The sequence below is a fragment of the Scyliorhinus torazame genome, chromosome 6, assembly GCF_047496885.1.
Source record: "Scyliorhinus torazame isolate Kashiwa2021f chromosome 6, sScyTor2.1, whole genome shotgun sequence".
NCBI lineage: Eukaryota > Metazoa > Chordata > Chondrichthyes > Carcharhiniformes > Scyliorhinidae > Scyliorhinus > Scyliorhinus torazame.
Window position 1 is genome coordinate 87,333,466 of NC_092712.1, and position 18,957 is coordinate 87,352,422.

The 18,957-nt window shown below is 41.3% G+C and overlaps 1 protein-coding gene across 9 annotated transcripts in view; it reads left to right on the forward strand.

Annotated features, from left to right (window-relative positions):
• The window catches only part of abi1a (abl-interactor 1a), a 153,105-nt gene that overhangs the window by 30,454 nt on the left and 103,694 nt on the right, over positions 1 to 18,957 (forward strand). For all 9 annotated transcript variants that reach the window (XM_072508432.1, XM_072508435.1, XM_072508440.1 and 6 more), the window contains one exon: positions 5,367 to 5,534. In XM_072508432.1, the coding sequence (XP_072364533.1) occupies positions 5,367 to 5,534 (168 nt within the window). The remainder of the gene's footprint in view (positions 1 to 5,366; positions 5,535 to 18,957) is intronic.

Consider the following 18,957-nt stretch of genomic DNA (forward strand, 5'->3'; position numbering starts at 1 on the left):
GTGAGGGATGACATCGGTGCTATGGAGGATATGGTTGAATCTATTTGAGTGGAAATCGGGAATAGTAAGGCGAAAAAGTTACTGATAGGAGTAGTCTGTAGACCACCAGATAGTAACATTACGCTGGGGCGGGCAATAAACAAAGAAATAACTGATCCATGTAGAAATGGTACAGCAGTTATCATGGGAGATTTTAATCTACATGTCGATTGGTTTAACCAGGTCGGTCAGGGCAGCCTTGAGGAGGAGTTTATATGTATCCGCGATAGCTTCCTAGAACAGTATGTAATGGAACCTACGAGGGAACAAGCGATCGTAGATCTGGTCCTGTGTAATGAGACAGGATTGATTATGATCTCGTAATTAGGGATCCTCTCGGAAGGGTGATCATAATATGGAATTTAAAATACAGATGGAGGGTGAGAAGGTAAAATCAAGCACTAGTGTTTTGTGCTTAAACAAAGGAGGTTACAATGGGATGAGAGAAGAACTAGCTAAGATAGACTGGGAGCAAAGACTTTATGGTGAAACAGTGGAGAACCTTCCAAGCGACTTTTCTCAGTGTTCAGCAAAGGTTTATACCAATAAAAAGGAAGGACGGTAGAAAGAGGGAAAATCGACCTCCGATATCGAAGAAAATAAGGAAGAGTTATCAAATTGAAGGAAAAAACATACAAAGTAGCAAAGATCAGTGGGAGACTAGAGGACTGGGAAATCTTTAGGGGGCAACAGAAAGCTACTAAAAAAGCTATAAAGAAGAGTAAGGTAGATTATGAGAGTAAACTTGCTCAGAATATAAAAACAGATAGATAGTAAAAGTTTCTACAAATATATAAAACAAAAAAGAGTGGCTAAGGTGGTTGAGAAGGGAAATTTGATAATGGGAGATGAGGAAATGGCTGAGGAACTGAACAGGTTTTTTGGGTCGGTCTTCACAGTGGAAGACACAAATAATATGCCAGTGACTGATGGAAATGAGACTATGACAGGTGAGGTCCTCGAGATGATTGTTATCACTAAGGAGGTAGTTATGGGCAATCTAATGGGGCTAAAGGTAGACCAGTCTCCTGGCCCTGGTGGAATGCATTCCAGAGTACTAAGAGAGATGGCTAGGGAAATTGCAAATGCACTGTGATAATTTACCAAAATTTACTAGCCTGGTGGTCCCAGTGGATTGGACAATAACAGATGTGATGCCACTGTTTAAAAAAGGAGGTAGGCAGAAAGCGGGTAATTATAGGCCAGTTAGCTTAAAGGTAGAAAGGAATTTGCTGAAATCGATCATCAAGGAAGAAATAGCTGAGGCATCTAGGTGGAATTTGTCCCATTGGACAGGTGCAGCACTGGTTCATAAAGGGCAGGTCGTGCCTAACTAATTTAATGGAATTTTTTGAGGGCATATACCAGTGCGGTAGGCAACGGGGAGCCAATGGATGTGGTATATCTGGATTTCAGGAAATCTTTTGACAAGGTGCCACACAAAAGTTTGCTGCATAAGATAAAGACGCATGGCGTTAAGGGTAAAGTAGTCGCATGGATGGAGGTTTGGTTAATTAATAGAAAGCAAAGAATGGGGATTAATAGGTGTTTCTCTGGCTGGCAATCAGTAGCTCGTGGTGTCCCTCAGGGATCAGTGTTGGGCCCACAGTTGTTCACAATTTACATAGATGATTTGGAGCTGGGGACCAAGGGCAATGTGTCCAAGTTTGCAGACGACACTAAGATAAGTGGTAAAGCAAAAAGTGCAGAGGATACTGGAAGTCTGCAGAGGGATTTGGATAGTTTCGGTGAATGGGCTAGTGTCTGGCAGATGGAGTACAATTTTGACACGTGAGGTTATCCATTTTGGTAGGAATAACAGCAAAAGGGATTATTATTTCAATGCTAAAATATTAAAACATGCTGCTGTGCAGAGAGACCTGGATTTGCTAGTGCATGAGTCGCAAAAAAAGTTGGTTTACAGGTGCAACAGTGATTAAGAAGGCAAATGGATTTTTGTCCTTCATTGCTAGTGGGATGGAGTTTAAGACTAGGGAGGTTATGCTGCAATTGTATAAGGTGTTAGTGAGGCCACACCTGGAGTATTGTGTTCAGTTTTGGTCTCGTTAACTGAGAAAGGTTGTACTGGTGCTGGAGGGTGTAAGGGGAGATTCACTAGGTTAATCCCAGAGTTGAGGGATCTGATTACGAGGAGAGGTTGAGTAGACTGGGACTGTACTCGTTGGAATTTAGAAGGATGAGGGGGGATCTTATAGAAACATATAAGATTATGAAGGGAATAGATAGGATAGATGCGGGCAGGTTGTTTCCACTGGCGGGTGAAAGCAGAACTAGGGGGCATAGCCTCAAAATAAGGGGAAGTAGATTTAGGACTGAGTTCAGGAGGAACTTCTTCACCCAAAGGGTTGTGAATCTATGGAATTCCTTGCCCAGTAAAGCAGCTGAGGCTCCTTCATTAAATGCTTTCAAGGTAAAGATAGTTTTTTTTTTGAACAATAAAGGATTATGGTGTTCGGGCAGGAAAGTGGAGCTGAGTCCACAAAAGATCAGATTACAATAACGAAAGGAAGCATAACAGGATCACCACCACTTGGAAATTCCCGTCAAGCCACTATTGCCCTAACTTGGAAATAGATCACTGTCAGTTGGTCAAAATCCTGGAGCTCCCTCCGTAACAGTACTGTGGGTGTACCTACACGACAGGGACTGCATCGGTTCAGGGCAGCAACAGTGCTGTGAGCGTACCTATACCGCAGGGACTGCTGATTGAAGACTAAAATGTAACCTGTGTGGAGGAGAAGGCGTGGCTCTATTTCTTATTGATACTTTGCGTCAGTCTTCATGAGGGGAGCAATGCAGACAAATGGTCAAGGAGTGTGATATTTTTCAGGGGGCTCAACATGGTGCAAGAGGAAATCTTTGAAACTGGATCAATCGCCATGCCCTGGAAAAGTGGTTTGGAGGCTGCTCGGAGCAGCAAAGGAACAAATAGTATAATAAAAGAAATATGCTGCAGCAAGTCTGAAATGAAAATAAAGTGGTGCAAATACATGGTGGGTTAGGTGGCAAAGAATTCACATTTCGGGTCGCTGATGACCCCTCATCAGAAGTCAGCATTTTCCAAACCCCTCTGGCTGCAGACTTAACACCGCTAAGTGTACGATTGTTTATAAAGAGAGGCAAAGGTGGTTCAAGTAAATACTGGCCAAACTTTGGTGGACAAAATATTGCAACAGAAATCCATGTCGTGGGGATGGTAAACAAGGCGAAGGAATAAACAGAATGGGAGGAAGTATCAGGGCCGTGGCACAGTGAAGTGCATCAGTGGTTCTGGGTTTAAGCCGTGGCACAGCTGTAGCTTTAAATGAACAGGAAGAGGAACAGTGAGACCTTGGAATGCATATCCACAGATCCTTGTAAGTAGCAGGAGAGCTAGATAATGTGCCTTTATTAGCTGAGGCATAGAATATAAGCAGTGATGCTCTCCTAGAACTACACAGTTCCAGTCACACTTTCAGGAAGAATCTGATCCTGTTAAAGAGGAGATTTACAAAGATATTGCTAGGAGTGGGGAATTTTAGCTGAGGAAAGATTGAATAAGTTGGGGTTATTTTCCTCGGAAAAGAGGAGGCTGAGGGTAGATATTAATTGAGGTGTGTGAAATTGAGGGAGACAGTGCTTGGAATCTATTTTCTTTGACAGAGTTCAATTACCTGGACAAAGATTTGAAGCAGAGTGGCGGGTGTACATTACCTGTTGCCTGAGAGTCTGGGATGCCAAAATCTTCATGGCAAAAACAAAATTGGGTATGCACGTGAAAAACAAATCTATAGGGCTATGCCCCAAGAACTGGAAAGTGGGGGTTGTCTGTATATCTTTTACCAGACACTGGGTTAAATGACCTACTGCTGTGTGGTAAATTTTCTATCCCAATGCTGCATTCCCCTGGAATTCCCTGTATTTTTTTAATCCTTTTCTTTTGTCCCTGGTTTTACCAGTTCACCTCTGGATTATTCCCCTGGGTGGCTCACTGAAATGTTGCCTAAAACCTGGTCCAAACCATGGTCAAGTAGATCTATCTTGAAAGCTGGTTGATGAGATGGCTGAAATGCGTGTGCCTTTTCTTAAATTGTTAAGTCTTGATTCAGTATCTGCATGCTCAGATATGCATTGTAGTTTAAGAAGAACATTGCATAGTTCTGTGTTTGTCTGTACTTTTAAGATACCACTCTTTTAGTCTTTAGTAGAGTGTCACGTGTACTCTGAGATTGTTTGCATCTATTTTAATTGACTCTCTTGAATTGTGGGTTTGTTTATAGCTTAACATAACTCGTGTACCCGTTCATGGTTTTGAATCCATTTGACATTTAGTCCATTTTAATATGTTGGACTGCAACTGCTTAAACCACTACTTCATAATAGTACTGAAGCACTTTGCATCTTGCCAGGGTGTATTTGGCTGGCACAGTTTGAGGGCAATATCCTGGAGTTATACTTGCTCTCCAGCTGGGCATTGAACTGGTTAGGGAACTTGAGATTAAAACTGTTGGTATGGCATCTGTTCCTAAAGAAGCAACTTCACAGACTGGCTGAATTTAACCCATTGTGGTCTACATTGAATAAATGCAACAAGATAATTTTAATGTTATTGCACTTGCAGGTCACCAATTGCTATAAGGCATACACAAATTTGCTCATGTCAGAAGAAGCTCTAAGAGTAACATCGAGAGTCAAGTCATAGTTGGCTTGATCATGATTTAACAAAAATAGCAAATTTTATTTTGAGAAGTGTAAACTTTAATTACAATGGATATTAACTGCAAAGAGCTGTAGTTAAGATTCTCAACCATTATCACTTTTGTTGTGTACAATGCATTTGCTGCCTCCTTCCAAATTCATTGTTGTACATTGTGTTGCTTCAGCATGGGCTATTGTGATGACAACTTAATGCTGATTTACTTTCTCTCATTTGGTTCTGTTCGAAACTGGCTTGTTGCCAGAGGATAATGCATTATATCAATGCTGTTCTGTTTATAACCTCGAACCCAGCCTACTCGACACTTTCTGTCCACCTGAGAAATTGTTCAAGTTCAAAGTAATTGCATTCAACCCGAAGTCCACAAATTGCTTAATGAGATTTATTTGCGCAGTTTACTATTATTACTTTGACAGACCTCTCCCCAAGCAGCTAGTTGCAATGCAGTTTCTATCAATATGTTTAAATGCTTATGATTCAGTTGCAGTCAGTTTTGTAGAGTGATTGGCACTGCTACACTTGCTGAAGTTTCTAGATTTAAAAATAGTGCAACGTGCTAATTTATCATCTGCTATAGAAATTTAATTCCATGAGTATTTTTATTTTATAGGCTCAAGACAAGAGAAAGGCCCTTGAGGAAACAAAAGCATACACCACCCAGTCCCTTGCGAGCGTTGCTTACCAGATAAATGCTTTGGCTAACAATGTGCTCCAGTTGTTGGATATTCAAGCCTCTCAGCTCAGGAGAATGGAGTCTTCCATTAACCATATCTCCCAGGTAACAATGAAATTTGAGATTGTGAACTTTCATGCAAGATATGATGCACATATTTTTGTTGATGGGTTCATCGTGGATGGATCATAAACTACAAAGCACAGAAGTGAACTTAATCGCAAGTTTCTTGTGTTTTTAACATTTCTGTTTTCTGAAAGTACGGTTTCATGTAATTTTTCATGAGCAATGGACTTCTGGTAAGTTGCATATTAAAACAAAGCCCTGGTCCAAACATGTTTTGAAAACGAGTACATAAAATTATGCTTCTCCATGGGGTCTGAGGTGACAGAATTATACAAACCGTTGCAGGGTTATGGAATATCTGTATTCTCTTACGGTATTCAGATATTTTGTTTGTTTGTGGCCCTCTTGGCGATGACTTGCTATGACAATCTATGACTGTGTCATGGGCCAGGGTTTAGAAAACTCCAAAGTATATCGTGGAGTTCACGTGACCTACAACCGTTTATTGATTTTGGTTACAATTCGCACAAGGGCCTGCCTTTCAGGTGTTATTCAATAGAGGCCGTAAGCACTTTTAATCAAAAACAAAGTTTTTATTCTACAAATTTAGTTTACATTTTTGTGAACACACACAGTAAGCATTTTTATCAGCTACCAACACAAATGCCCCACACAGCTACCAAACTTTATGTATAACCCATGATAAATTCCCTCTTTAGCTGTTCCAATTTACTAACCAGATCCCATAAACCAGAAAACCCTTTTCGAAGGTGTGGCCCAGCACATCTCACTCGAGACTGGTATGGATGCTCCTGTTTCTTTTCCAAAACAGCAGGTTTGAATTTCTTCCAGAAAACAGTTATTTCTTTCCAAGTTATCAAGCAGTCTGGAACAGCTTTTAACAGCTTTTAGCAGATAGAGAAAAAACCTTTCAGACCATGCAGAACAAAACCAGTTCAAACTCAAAAGCGAAAGTAAAACCAACTCTCAGAGCCACAACCCAGCTCCACCCACACAATGACATCACTGAAACCATGTGATAAGACAAAAACATTTCTTAAAGGGTCACTCCCATGACAACTGTAAAACAATATTTTTACTGTATTTGAGGGTGCAGATAACTAGATTTTAAAAAACATTGTCTAATTTCCAAGTTGAGAAAACAATTGGCATGTTTTGCATTCATTCTAATAAATTGATATATTGTAGCCTAAGCAATGTGCAATTATGAATGTGTAACCAATATTTAAGTGTTTTACCAAATGTGTACCATGATTTCATTTTGCACCTGATTTTAAACTCCTCTCCCACCCGCTTCTTTCCTCATGATTCACCTGAAACTTGACATACATGGAAATATCAATTTAACCCGTTGCAGGTACAGGTAATCTGTACTTTTTGATCTGTCTCTGACTAAGTCTAATTAGAATGCAGTAATATTGGAAGCAGAGCACACTTGTATTGTTTAAGCTCCTGTCTACTTGTAGACTCTTGCCTGATTATATCAGTCTTTTCTTTTTGGGTTACTTGAGTAATCTAAAATTAATATAATGTAATCAATTTATTGGTTCAGCTTTGAAGTTTTGTTTTATTTCCTGAGTATCCAAATGTACCATCTGGCATTGGGGCCCACTTTGAAAAATTGGCTTATTTCTGAATTGGGAATGGAGAAATACCAGAATTTATCTTTTTTCACTATTCAATCATTCTTGTTGAAAATGCATGTGGTTACAGTTCTAGTGGCAACAAAATGGGGCTTTACTATATTGCCCTTCAAATTTAACTAGTTTGTAGCACATGACATCGATCTGTATGTGAAGAATGGTCACATAGGTGTGGTGTTGGACTACTGGCACAAGTAAAACCAGCAAGCATCAACATATTAGGGAAGTGAGAATTTCAGTAAGAAAAAATTGGTTACTGGATGCACAGTTTAAAAAAAAAAAAAAAAAAAAAATCAACTTTGTGTTTCAGAATGTCGAAGTTGAACTAGATTCTGTCAATGTAGGTCTCAATTTATTTTTCTGACTTTGATCATGTTTGTTTCAAGTGATTAGGTTATCTTCCTGGCAGGTAAAATAAATATGCCCCGCAGTATCGTTCGTGCTAATGCTGTAAAGATTAAAGCTCCGATTTGTGCTTGTATGCTTTAACTGCATTGAGCTTCCAGCATATAAAGATGGTGAACTTTCATGAAGCTCTGCCATTCTTTGAAGTTCTTCCTGTTAACGGTGAAACAAGATGGGGAAGACCTAGACCATGACTTAATCCTCTTGGATGGATCATTAACGATTAATAAAAGCCTGAATAAAGTGATAATTGTACATGGCCATATTATTCAGACTTCACTGTAGTTTCTGACCATTTTAGTAGGCAAATTGTACGTGCAAAATAATGCACTTAATTGGTTTTATTGCACTTGATTGGTTTAAAAACTTGTTTCTGTGGGATTGGAATTAACTATGTAGTTTTTGAGCCTTACAGATAAACATGATGCAACCAAATCAGTGTGTTAAGATTTAAAAACAATTTGTGATTGTATTAATCTGGTTTAATTTCCATACGAATCTACAGTGATCAGAATCAATGGGTTTTGAAGTCTAGTGGCTATGAAATTCGACCAGTCACGGAGATCAGGGTTTTTCTAACTCGGGGTCGTGACCCGCAGGAGGGTGTTGGGTGTTGAAAGGGTTGTGCAACAATCTGTTGTGTTCCCGGTCACGGGAAGAAGACCCCAACGGCCGCAACCGACTTTTAAGAATGTAGGCCGTAGGCAGTCCCCGATTGGTTCCAGTGTTTGAGGGGACGGGGCAGCGCAAGGCTGGGCTTGGTCTGCTGGTCACAGTGTGCACTCGGGCTGGGACAGGGACTGATGGATGTCCATGTCGGTGTGTGATGATCATGGCGGTGGCCTCAGCTCGGAGCTCCATTCTGCTGCTCGTCCTCTAGGCGCTGCTCGACTCATACCCTGCCGCTGATTGGCAGTATGCAACCTGCGGCTCCGTGGTCCAGCTGTTCAATGTCTGGCACGAGGTCCGCTTGCACAGCCCTGAGGTGAAGATCTGGCCGGGAAGTGGTCATCAGTCTGTGGCTGGGGTTGATGCAGCTACTGCACAATGAGAGGGAAGCCAGGCCAGGTTTGTCGGCAAGGAATACCGATCAAACATGGCTAGTCAATATGGCCAACACTGGAAGAAGCCTACACAGTGATCACTTTGTGTCGTGAGTCTCTGGAAACCAGGAAGTAAGTGCTTTTGGTAAAAATAGAGAAGGAGATGACTTGGGTATTTGGATAGTGCAATGCAACTAGTAAGAAATATTGTGACATTGTATGTGTTTGACAAGTTACTTCATATCGTTTAAAGTCATAGTTTGTAAAGTAAAATCAAGATTGTAATTTTTCTATTCTTGTTTAAATTTCTAAAGAAATGGGAATATAGTTAACGTTTTCTGTGTAAATTTAAGGATGCGCATGTTCAACTGAAATTGTTTTAATTTTCAGTATTTAAAAAGTCATAAACTGGGCGGGGGGGCAAAATCAGGTTTTGAAAGTTTAAAAGTTTAAAAAAAAAAAAAAAGTATGGCAGCTGGAGGGGCACCAATATCTTGGCTGGCAGGTTTGCTAGAGTCACTCGGGGGAGCATTTAAACGAGAAGGCAGGGGGGTGGGAACCAGAGCGTTAGCCTAGAAGGTGTAATAACTGAAGGGGAAATAGAGAACAAAAATGAGAACAACATCACCCTGTCTGCTCAAACGCAGTGGTTTGAAGTGTATTTGTTTCAACACCAGAAGTATAGCAGGTAACGCAGATGAACTTCGAGAACCTATCAGTACTTAGAATTATGATGTTGTGGCTATCACAGAAATGTGGTTAAAGAAAGGGCAGGATTGTCACCTGAAGATTGGAGGATATCAATGCTGCAGGAGTGATAGAGGGACAGTAAAAGATGTGGGGGAGTAGCATTATTGGTTAAGGAGAATATTATAGCCATACTGCAGGAGGATACCCCGGAGGGCTCATCCAATGAGGCAAACTGGGAACAGAAAGGGGGAAACATAATGTTGGGTGTTTATTACAGGCCCCCCAACTGCCAGCGAAAGCAGCAGATGGGTAGAGAGATTTTGAATAGGTGCAAAAGGGTCAGGGATTTTAATTTTCCCCTGATATTGACTGGGACTCACTTCGTGCTAGGGGCCTGGATGGGGCAGAGTTTGTAAGGTGTATCCACGAAGGCTTCTTGATGCAATATGTAGATAGTGCAACTAGGGAAGGGGCAGTACTGGACCCAGTATTGGGGAATGAGCTTGGGCAGATGGTTGAGGTTTCAGTAGGGAAACGTTTTTTGGAGTACTGACCACAATTCCTTAAGTTTTAGGGTAGGGGTGAGGGTAACCCTCTCGTTAAGGTGCTACACTGGGGAATGGCAAATTATGATAACATAGACCGGAATTGAAGAGTCTTTCACGAGACAGTTGATTAGGTTTCAGGAAAGTCATGTTCCTCAGAGAACAAAGGATAAGTATGGGAAGTTTAGGGAGTCTTGGATAACGAGGAATATTGTGAACCTCGTCTAAAAGAAAAAGGATTTTTTTAAGGTCCAAAAGGACAGGACAGTCAAAACCCTTGAGTATAAAGAAAGTAGGAAGGTACTGAAGCGGGAAATTAGGAGGGGGTCATGAAAAGTCCTTGCCAAGTAGGATTAAGGTGAATCCCAAAGCTTTTTATTCATATGTAAAAAGCAAGAGGGTGGCCAGGGAAAGGATTGGACCATTTAAGGACAGTAGAGGGAATCTGTGTTGAGCCAGAGGAAATGGGCGAGGTACTAAATGAGCACTTTGCATCAGTATTCGCCAATGAAAAGGACATTGTGGAACATGATTCTTGGGTAGTGTATCTGGATAGTTTGGGTCATACTATCATCAAAAAGGAGGAGGTATTGGGTGTTTTATAAGATACTAAGATAGAAAAGTCTCCAGGGCTGGATGGGATTTACCCCAGAATACTAAGGGAAGTGAGGGAGGAAATTGCTGTGACCTGAACTGACACCGTTGTATCCTCATTGGCTACATGTGAGATCCCAGAGGACAAATAGCTAATGTGGTACCGCTGTTGAAGAAAGGTAGCAGGGTGGCGGACCTGAGGGTGTGGGGCCAGTGGCGGCAGCACCTGAGGCTGGAGGGGCCTTTGGTTTGCGCATCAAATTGCGAGAATCCGGGTTGTTCCGGGGGTGTGAGTGGCAACGGCCGGGGATTGAGTGGTTTGGGGATCTAATTGTTGGAGACAGCTTCTGAGCTTGGAGGGGATGGTGGAGGAATTTGAGTTGTCTGCCGAGAATGGGTTCCAGTATTTATAGGTGAGGGATTTTGTCAGGAAGCAGGTACCGTCCTTTCCCTGCCTGCCTCCCCAGGGGCTACAGGACCACAGTGTCAAAAACAGTGGAGGTGAGGGTCAAGTGTTACGAATTTGAAGAGTTGATGGATTGGGAGGGAGTCCCGATAGGGGTAGTGTAGCGTAAGTGGGAGGAAGAGTTTGGGAGGGAGGTGGAGGCTGGGGTGTGGGAGGAAGCCTTGAGGAGGATGAACTCATCCGCTTTGTGTGTTAGGCTTAGCTGTATTCAGTTCAAGGTGGTTCACAGGGCACGTGACTGTGGCCAAGATGAGCAAGTTTTTTTTTTAATGGGTGGAGGATAGGTGTGGCTGGTGCGTGGGTGGACCTGCAAATCATGTCAACATGGTTTAGGCCTGTCAGCTTGGGGGATTCTGGCAGGGGTTCGCCGACTTTATGTCGGAGGTCCTGAAGGTGAGGGTAGTCGCGAGTCCATAGGTGGTGATCTTTGAAGTGTCAGAAGACCTGAGAGTCCAGGGGGCAGGAGAGTCCGATGTCTTGGCTGTTGCCTCCCTGGTAGCCCAGAGACTGATCTTGTTGGAATGGCGGGACGTGGGGCTGTCAAAACCAGGGGTCTGGGTGAGTGACCTGGCAAAGTTCCTCGGGCTGGAGAAGATATAGTTCGCTTTTGAGAGAGTCTGGATGGGTTTGCCCGGAGATGGCAGCCGTTCATCGACTTATGGTTGTTTGATGTGTATATATGCCTCAAAATATTTTTCAAAAGAAAAGGTAGCCTGGACAATCCAGGAAACTATGCCGGTGAGCCTCCCATCGGTAGTAGGTAAATTAATGGAGAGATTTCTCAGGGGCAGGTTTAGTGCCCATTTGGAAACAAATGGACTCATTAGCGATAGACCGCATGGTTTTGTGGAGGGAAGGTCCTGCCTCACTAATTTGATCGAGATGATTGATGAGGGAATGGCGAAGGAAGATGCTTACATGGACTTCAGTAAAGCCTTTGACAAGGTGCCTCACGGCAGACTGGTATCAAAGGTAAAGTCACACGGGATCAGAGGTGGGGTGGTAAGATGGATACAGAACTGGCTCGGTCACAGAAGGCAAAGGGTGTTTTTCTGAATGGAAGTTTGTGACTAGTGGTGTTCCACAGGAATCTGCTGGGGCCTCTGTCGGATACGTAAACGATTTGGAGGAAAATGTAGCTGGCCTGATTAGTGAGTTCGCGGCTAACACCAAGGTTGGTGGATTGGCAGATAGTGTTGAGGATTGTCAGAGGATACAGCAGGATATAGATAAGTTGGAGACGTGGGCAGAGAAATGGCAAATGGAATTTAATCCAGACAAATGTGAGGTAATGCATTTTGGTAGGTCTAACATAGAGGGGAAATATACTGTAAATGGCAAAACTCTTAGAAATATAGAAAGTCAGAGAGATCTGGGCGTGGAGGTCCACAGATCTTTGAAAGTGGCAATACAAGTGGGCAAGATAGTGAAGAAAGCATACGGAATGCTTGCCTTCATTGGACAAGGCATTGAGTATAAAAACTGGCAAGTAATGCTACAATTGTATAGAATCTTGGCAATGTTGCACTTGGAATATTGCACACAATTCTGGTCGCCACACTACCAAAGGATATGGAGGCTTTGGAGAGGGTGCAGAGGAGGTTTACCAGCATGTTGCCTGGTCTGGAGAGTGTTAGCTATGCGAAGAGGCTGAATAGACTGACTGTTTTCATTAGAACAGTGGAGGTTGAGGGGCGATGTGATAGAGTTCTACAAGATTGTAGGGCATGGATAGACTAGATAGGCAGGCACCCTTTCCCAGGGTGGAGGGGTCAGTCACCAGGGGGCATTGGTTTAAGGTCCGTGGGGCAAAGTTTAGAGGAGATGTGCGAGGCAGGTTTTTGTTTTTTTTACACCGAGGGCGGTGAGTGCCTTGAACACGTTGCCAGGGGAGGTTGTGGAAGCCGATACATTAACGGCGTTCAAAAGGCATCTTGACAAATACATGGATAGGATGGGTATAGAGGGATATGGCACAAGGAAGTCTTGAAGTTTTTGGCCAGTACAGGCTTGGAGGGTCCAAGGGTTCATGTGCTGTATTGATCTTTGGCTGCCATCGGCCTTTAAATATGAACGATAGTCTTTCTGCCAGAGGCAGTGGCAGAGAGAAGGTCACAAGCCCAGCACATAAACTGATGCTACGCGCCTTGTACAACCATGGTTTGGGTGTGACATCGGGAGGAGCGACTCCTCCATCTTGTAGATGCAAGCAAGCAACAGGACTGTGTGAAGAACTGAAGATGGATTATTTTGAAATAAGGAAAAGAGCCAGAGACCCAAATAGGGCAGGATCACAACTGCATCTACTGGAGAGTGCTTCTCTGGAGGATCCATGGCAGGTCACAGTGCTGTGTGAAAGGCCCCAGGGTCTCTGTGACCAACTCCTTAAGAAGAAACTGAAATCGGGAACAAAGTTGTACATAGATGATATATTGCGGTATGGCTTTAGTTGTACCAATGCCAATCAAGATTTCATCAAATCAAGATGTCAAGTCCATGTGTGTTATATGCAGGGAAGTACTGGCAAATCAAAGTTTAAAACCCTCCAACGGCATTTGAAGACTAAGCACAGCGAGTTCGAGAACAAAACTCTTGATTTTCTTCGAAGGATAATGTGGAGATGCAGGCATTGGATTGGGGTTAGCACAGTAAGAAGTCTTACAACACCAGGTTAATGTCCAACAGGTTTGTTTCCAATCACTAGCTTTCAGAGCACGGTTCCTTCCTCCAGTGAATCGGTTCCTCAGGTTCACCTAAGGAAGGAGCAGTGCTCCGAAAGCTAGTGATTTGAAACAAACCTGTTGGACTTTTTCGAAGGATGCAGCAAGAACTTAAAACGTCAGCCAAAGTCCTTAGCAGAAATGTAACATTGAATGATGAAGCAACTGAGATTGTGAGGACCAAGCAGGCTCACCTGTTACTTTAGAGGTAAGTAATAATGGTGTGTTGAGAAGGTCGTCCAGCGTGGGTCTTGGCCGACATGGGTCGCGAACGTCAGCTTGTGTGGGTCCCAATGGTCCGCCAGTTAATAAAAGCGGGTCCCGGAGAGAAAAAGTTTAAAAATACTGACCGAAATGTTCTTTAGTTCAAATCCCATCATAGTAGGTTGTGCAGTTGAATTCTGTAAGCCTGGTAATTTGTGAGTCAACGCAGGAGGGGGAGGGGGGGAGGAGAGAGGGGGAGAAAGAGCAGACAGTTTAAGAAAATGGAAAGCCCAAGTCTGAGCTGTTTTCACAGGTTCCCTTCAGAGAAGGCATTGTGACAACTGAAATGGGCCTGTCCTAAATGTTAGTCTAATTTGCACTTCTTGGAATGCCCTCTGTCTGAATTGGCCTTGTAAGCTGCTGAGTTATACAAAGAATTGTTACATCTGAGTGATTTGGTTGGGTCATTTGTGAGGCCATAGACACATTCTGAGAAATGTTAAAATGTACACTAGTATTCTGCTTTGTGTAGGGATACAGTGGCAATTTTTGGACCTGTTGGAATACCTTGCAGATTGGCTATATCTTTATTTTCGAAGTAATGTGCACTATTTTACTGTGTATTTCTGCTTGTTAAGTAAATGTAATTTGTTGTAATATTTTGCCTCCTTTTGGAAGAAGGTGGGACCAGGACATGGTCGGCTTTGCACTACGAAACTATAATTGTGCTGCAATTAATCCTGGGTAAATATTCCTCGATGCATGGAGTAAATACTCTTCAATGGTGCATGGATTTTGCTCATTAACAGTTGGCGACTGAAATTTGGCTATTTGCTATGAGTTTAAAAAAAAATAAAAAAATTGAGAGAACCACCAATTCATAATTGCAGGAACACTGGAGAATCTTTCTGCTCACAAAAGCAGTGCTGAATTGAGGGTGTTATAAAAACCCTGAAAGATTGTACGAGAAAAGAAAAACTAGTATGTGAACTTAATTTTGCAGGTGGAATGCATGAGTTTAAGCAGGTACTTGTATCTTTACAGTGAGGAACATCAAGCAGTGTGCTGTATTTAAAGCTGGGAAGGACAACATAAATGTCTTGACAGCAGTTTTGAGGGAAGGGATTGCATTTGAGATCATCTTGTGTTTTGCACAGAAGTGCAAGAGTGGCAAGAGACTCGGATATAATCTTGTATTCTGATATTGAACTTGAATAGAGTGGTGGGAATGTAAGTGGTATGAAAAATGAAAATAGTTCGACCTAAATGGCTTTTGACAACAGTCAACAGCTGTTTACTTCCGTGAAAGACCATTTTTAAAAACTCCTGGAAGAATAGACTGAAATGGAATTTATAGACTTGTTGAATAGTATTCAGCAACTTGGAAGTGATTCTGCTGTGACACGATTCAATAATTTGAAAATATTTTGAACTTCTAACTACTCCTGTGGTAAATTTTGTCTTCCGAATTGTTGTTCATTATTTGCTCTCTTGATATATTTAAAATTTTGAAAGCCTCTTTCACCCCACTGTTTAATTTTCTGTGATCCAGTGAAAAGATCCTTTTTTTTTTTTTGGTTTAACTATTTCCATAAACCACCTCCTGGTAGTAATGTGAATTATAGTATCATAGCTGTAACATTATTTAAATGTTGGTAATTGCATGCAAGCTCAAACCAAAGTCTTCTACAAATTCAGCATCACTTTCTTGCTTTAATATTCACTGTCCTGAACTTTGAAAACGCATAATCTTGTTTGCTTTTTTGTTAATGGCCTTCTGTTCCACCTTGAAAGATTCAGGAATTTACATTCCTAAACCCTTGTCGCACACAGAATTTTACCATTCTTGAATATACTTCCTCATTGGTCAGATTACTGTTCCACTTTGCCCACTTTAACCAGTCATGCATTCTCCTAATCTGGTATCAGATGACTGCAATATTCCTTTGTACCCATGAGAAAACAAATCACCTGCACATCACAGACGATCCAACTAATGCTCAATTAGCTCTACATTGTTTTCTGTCTTGTAGCCAACTCCCTGTCTTGTAGCCAACTCCCTATCGCTTGGCTTTGCTTTCTCTGTCATGTATTTTAATTTTAGCATCAAGTCCCTTATGTGACATTAGTAAATGGAAGCTCTCACCTAATTATTTAGTACATTATTTTCAACATGTTTATTCCTTGCTTGCGCTAATGTTAGTGACCTAGAGGCCTGGACTGATGGTCCAGAGGCATGTGTTCAAATCCTACCATCACATAGTGGAATTTGAATTCAATTAATTAATAAATCTGGCAAAAAAAAACTAGCCTCCGTAATGGTTACAGCGAAACTGCTGACTTTATAAAAAAAATAAAAAAAATCTGGTTTACTAATGTGCTCCAGGGAAGGAAATTTTCTCTCCTTGCCTGGCCTACGTATGATTCCATACCCAGTAGTTGACTCTTGTCAAATGTCACCTGAAAAGGCCTTGGGAGCCATTCAGTCCTATCATTCTGCGAGAGGAAAATTGAAAAAGACTAGTGTTGTAAAAAGGTGCTTTGGACAGTTAGAGATGGACTTTAATGTTGGCCTTTCCACCTCAATGAATAATTAAAAATCTGATAGATCATCTAGCATTTTCCTTCCATCTGTATTTTAAGCAATTTTACAATTGAAATTGAGGTGAATAAATTGTCTTTTGCAAAGTCATTTTGACAATCCCTGATTCGCTTTTAACTGTTCACAAACACCCTGTGATGAATGGGATGATCATGAGGGAACAGGGAGTGTTGTAGTCTTGGGTACATTAACTTTTTATCATGCGAAGAGAGAGTATTAGTTATTGTGTTGAGAGGAGGTTAGTTGGAATTGTAGCCTCAGGGCGAGGCCATATGATTTGTTCAGAAGTGCATGCTGCTGGAAGTAATGAAATCTTTGATGGTGTCAAAGTCCAGTGCTTCTCCAAAGATTCTCCATAGCAGACTTCTGGGGTGTGTGACACTGACAACAAGAATGCAAGGAATAACCATGTTGAAAATAATGCACTAATTCTAGTGCGAGAGCTTCCAAAGTGATGCCTTTATAAACATTTACAGACCATCCAAGAAAATGTTAACAAAAACAGAAAATCCTAGGCAATCTCAGCAGGTCTGATGGCATCTGTGGAAACGTTTAGACTCTTTTTGTCAAAGAAAAGGTTAATTTGTTCTAATGTTTCAATTACAATATATATGTTTTAACATGATTTTTTTCATTGAATGAGTATTTGGTATTCCACTTGCAAACCACAAATGTCACTCACCTAGCTTCAAAAGTTAGATTTCCTGAGATGTCTGGCTGACATATGCTTGTGTTGAGGTCATGTATGAACATTTAAAGGAGGACTTCATTGGAGGGCTTCTTCCTTGCCAGATATGACTGAAATTATTTTCGTGAATGTCTACCCAGCTAGCCACTTAAAAGGTGAGCGTAGCCTGACCGGGCCGCTGGTGTCAATCAGGGCATTTTACGTTTTACTGGGATAGTTTCCATATCACTCCATTAGGAACTTGCTGTGGATAAATGTTGCCACTAAACTATTTAGCATATTTACACTCTCCTGTATCCAGTGATGCTGTCATGCCCAAACAAATAGAAGTTGAATGAGTTACAGGCTGTGTGTTTGCAAGAAGCATTGAGGCCTATCAAAGCAATTGAGTGGTTTTAAGTTTCAAGTTGATTGTGGCACAGTTGGCATAGGCTTTGCTCTTGACATCTTTATGCTGCACTGGATTAGATCTTGGCATCCTTATTGACTTCCCTTCAAATGTTCACAAATTTAAGATTATACAAATCTTAAATGTATTCTTCTAAATTGTGATGCTGTGTATTTCTTTTCCAAGTTTCTGTCTTTCTGTTGGTGACTCCTGCTGGGGGATGATTTCTATGGTAGGTCTCTGGTACCTTGTCTAAGTGGCCATTCTTCATTTCTGAACCAGGCAGTTAGGTTGGTCGATTGACTGAACCTGATCCTGTCATCACATGTAGTTTTCAGCAATGATTTCTGGATGTTGAATGGGAGCAACTTTCATGGTCACCTTGCTCACTTTTAAAGACTCAATATAACATCACATCACGCATGTCTACAAATTCAATCTGGGAAAGTAGATTTGAAAATCTTATATGATGATTAAGATTGTTTTTGAAAAATCAGAATAACACTGCTTGAATTCTGCTCAATTTTGGTAACTTCAGGAGATTAAATTTTTGAACCCATTAATTTACAAATAAAATAGATTTTAAAGAGCTCATTCAGCTTAAACTTTTCCGCTTTTGCAAATTAAATTAATACAATTTCTCCTTTGCTTCTTTTCTCCTCATCCATGTATAAATCACTTACTGTGTGCTGCTTTCTGATCCCATGATCTTGTACTTTCCCAGGAAAAGACTTGAACTGTAGTCCAGGAAATACTGATGAGCTGCTTCTCTCCATGAGCAGGCAAGCAAAAACATGATGACCAAAAATATTGTGGCAATTAATTAAATGATTTAAGTACAGAACTGTAATTTGTGACTTGTTGAAAATTCTTAGCAGCGTATCTTTTAGTTTGGTGATACAGAACATTAGTATTGCTGAAAAAAACATGTTGAAACTTTTTGCCTTGTCCACATCAGGACATTTCGCAAGAGTACCGATGAGCAGCAATTTGTACTGGGCAGAAAGCCCTTCTCATATGGTACAAATTGTTTTTCCCTTATCTGTATTCTTGTGAAGTATCCTGATGGGTACAAGACAAAAAGCTTTAGCAAGTGTCTTTTTTATCAGCAATACTCATAGTATATCTTAAATATTGAAAAATATTTGCTGTTTGTGGTGTAACTTCCAAATTAAGCACATTTTAAAATTAATGTCCCTTGAGTGGAGTAAAGTGACAAACAATTGAAGTGCCATACTTAATGTCATTTTTAGTAGTTAGAAAATGTCATAAGTTGCCTTGCTGCTGCTTGTGTTACAATATGGTGGTGTCCATTGGACACAGCGACAACGGGTTGTTTAGTGCAGCAGGCTTATGAAATGGAGTTAAACTTCTCAAACTGTTCTGAAGGTAAAATTGCTCAACCTTTTGGGGCATGGCCAACATTTTTGCATAGTTGGGAAAAATACCTAAA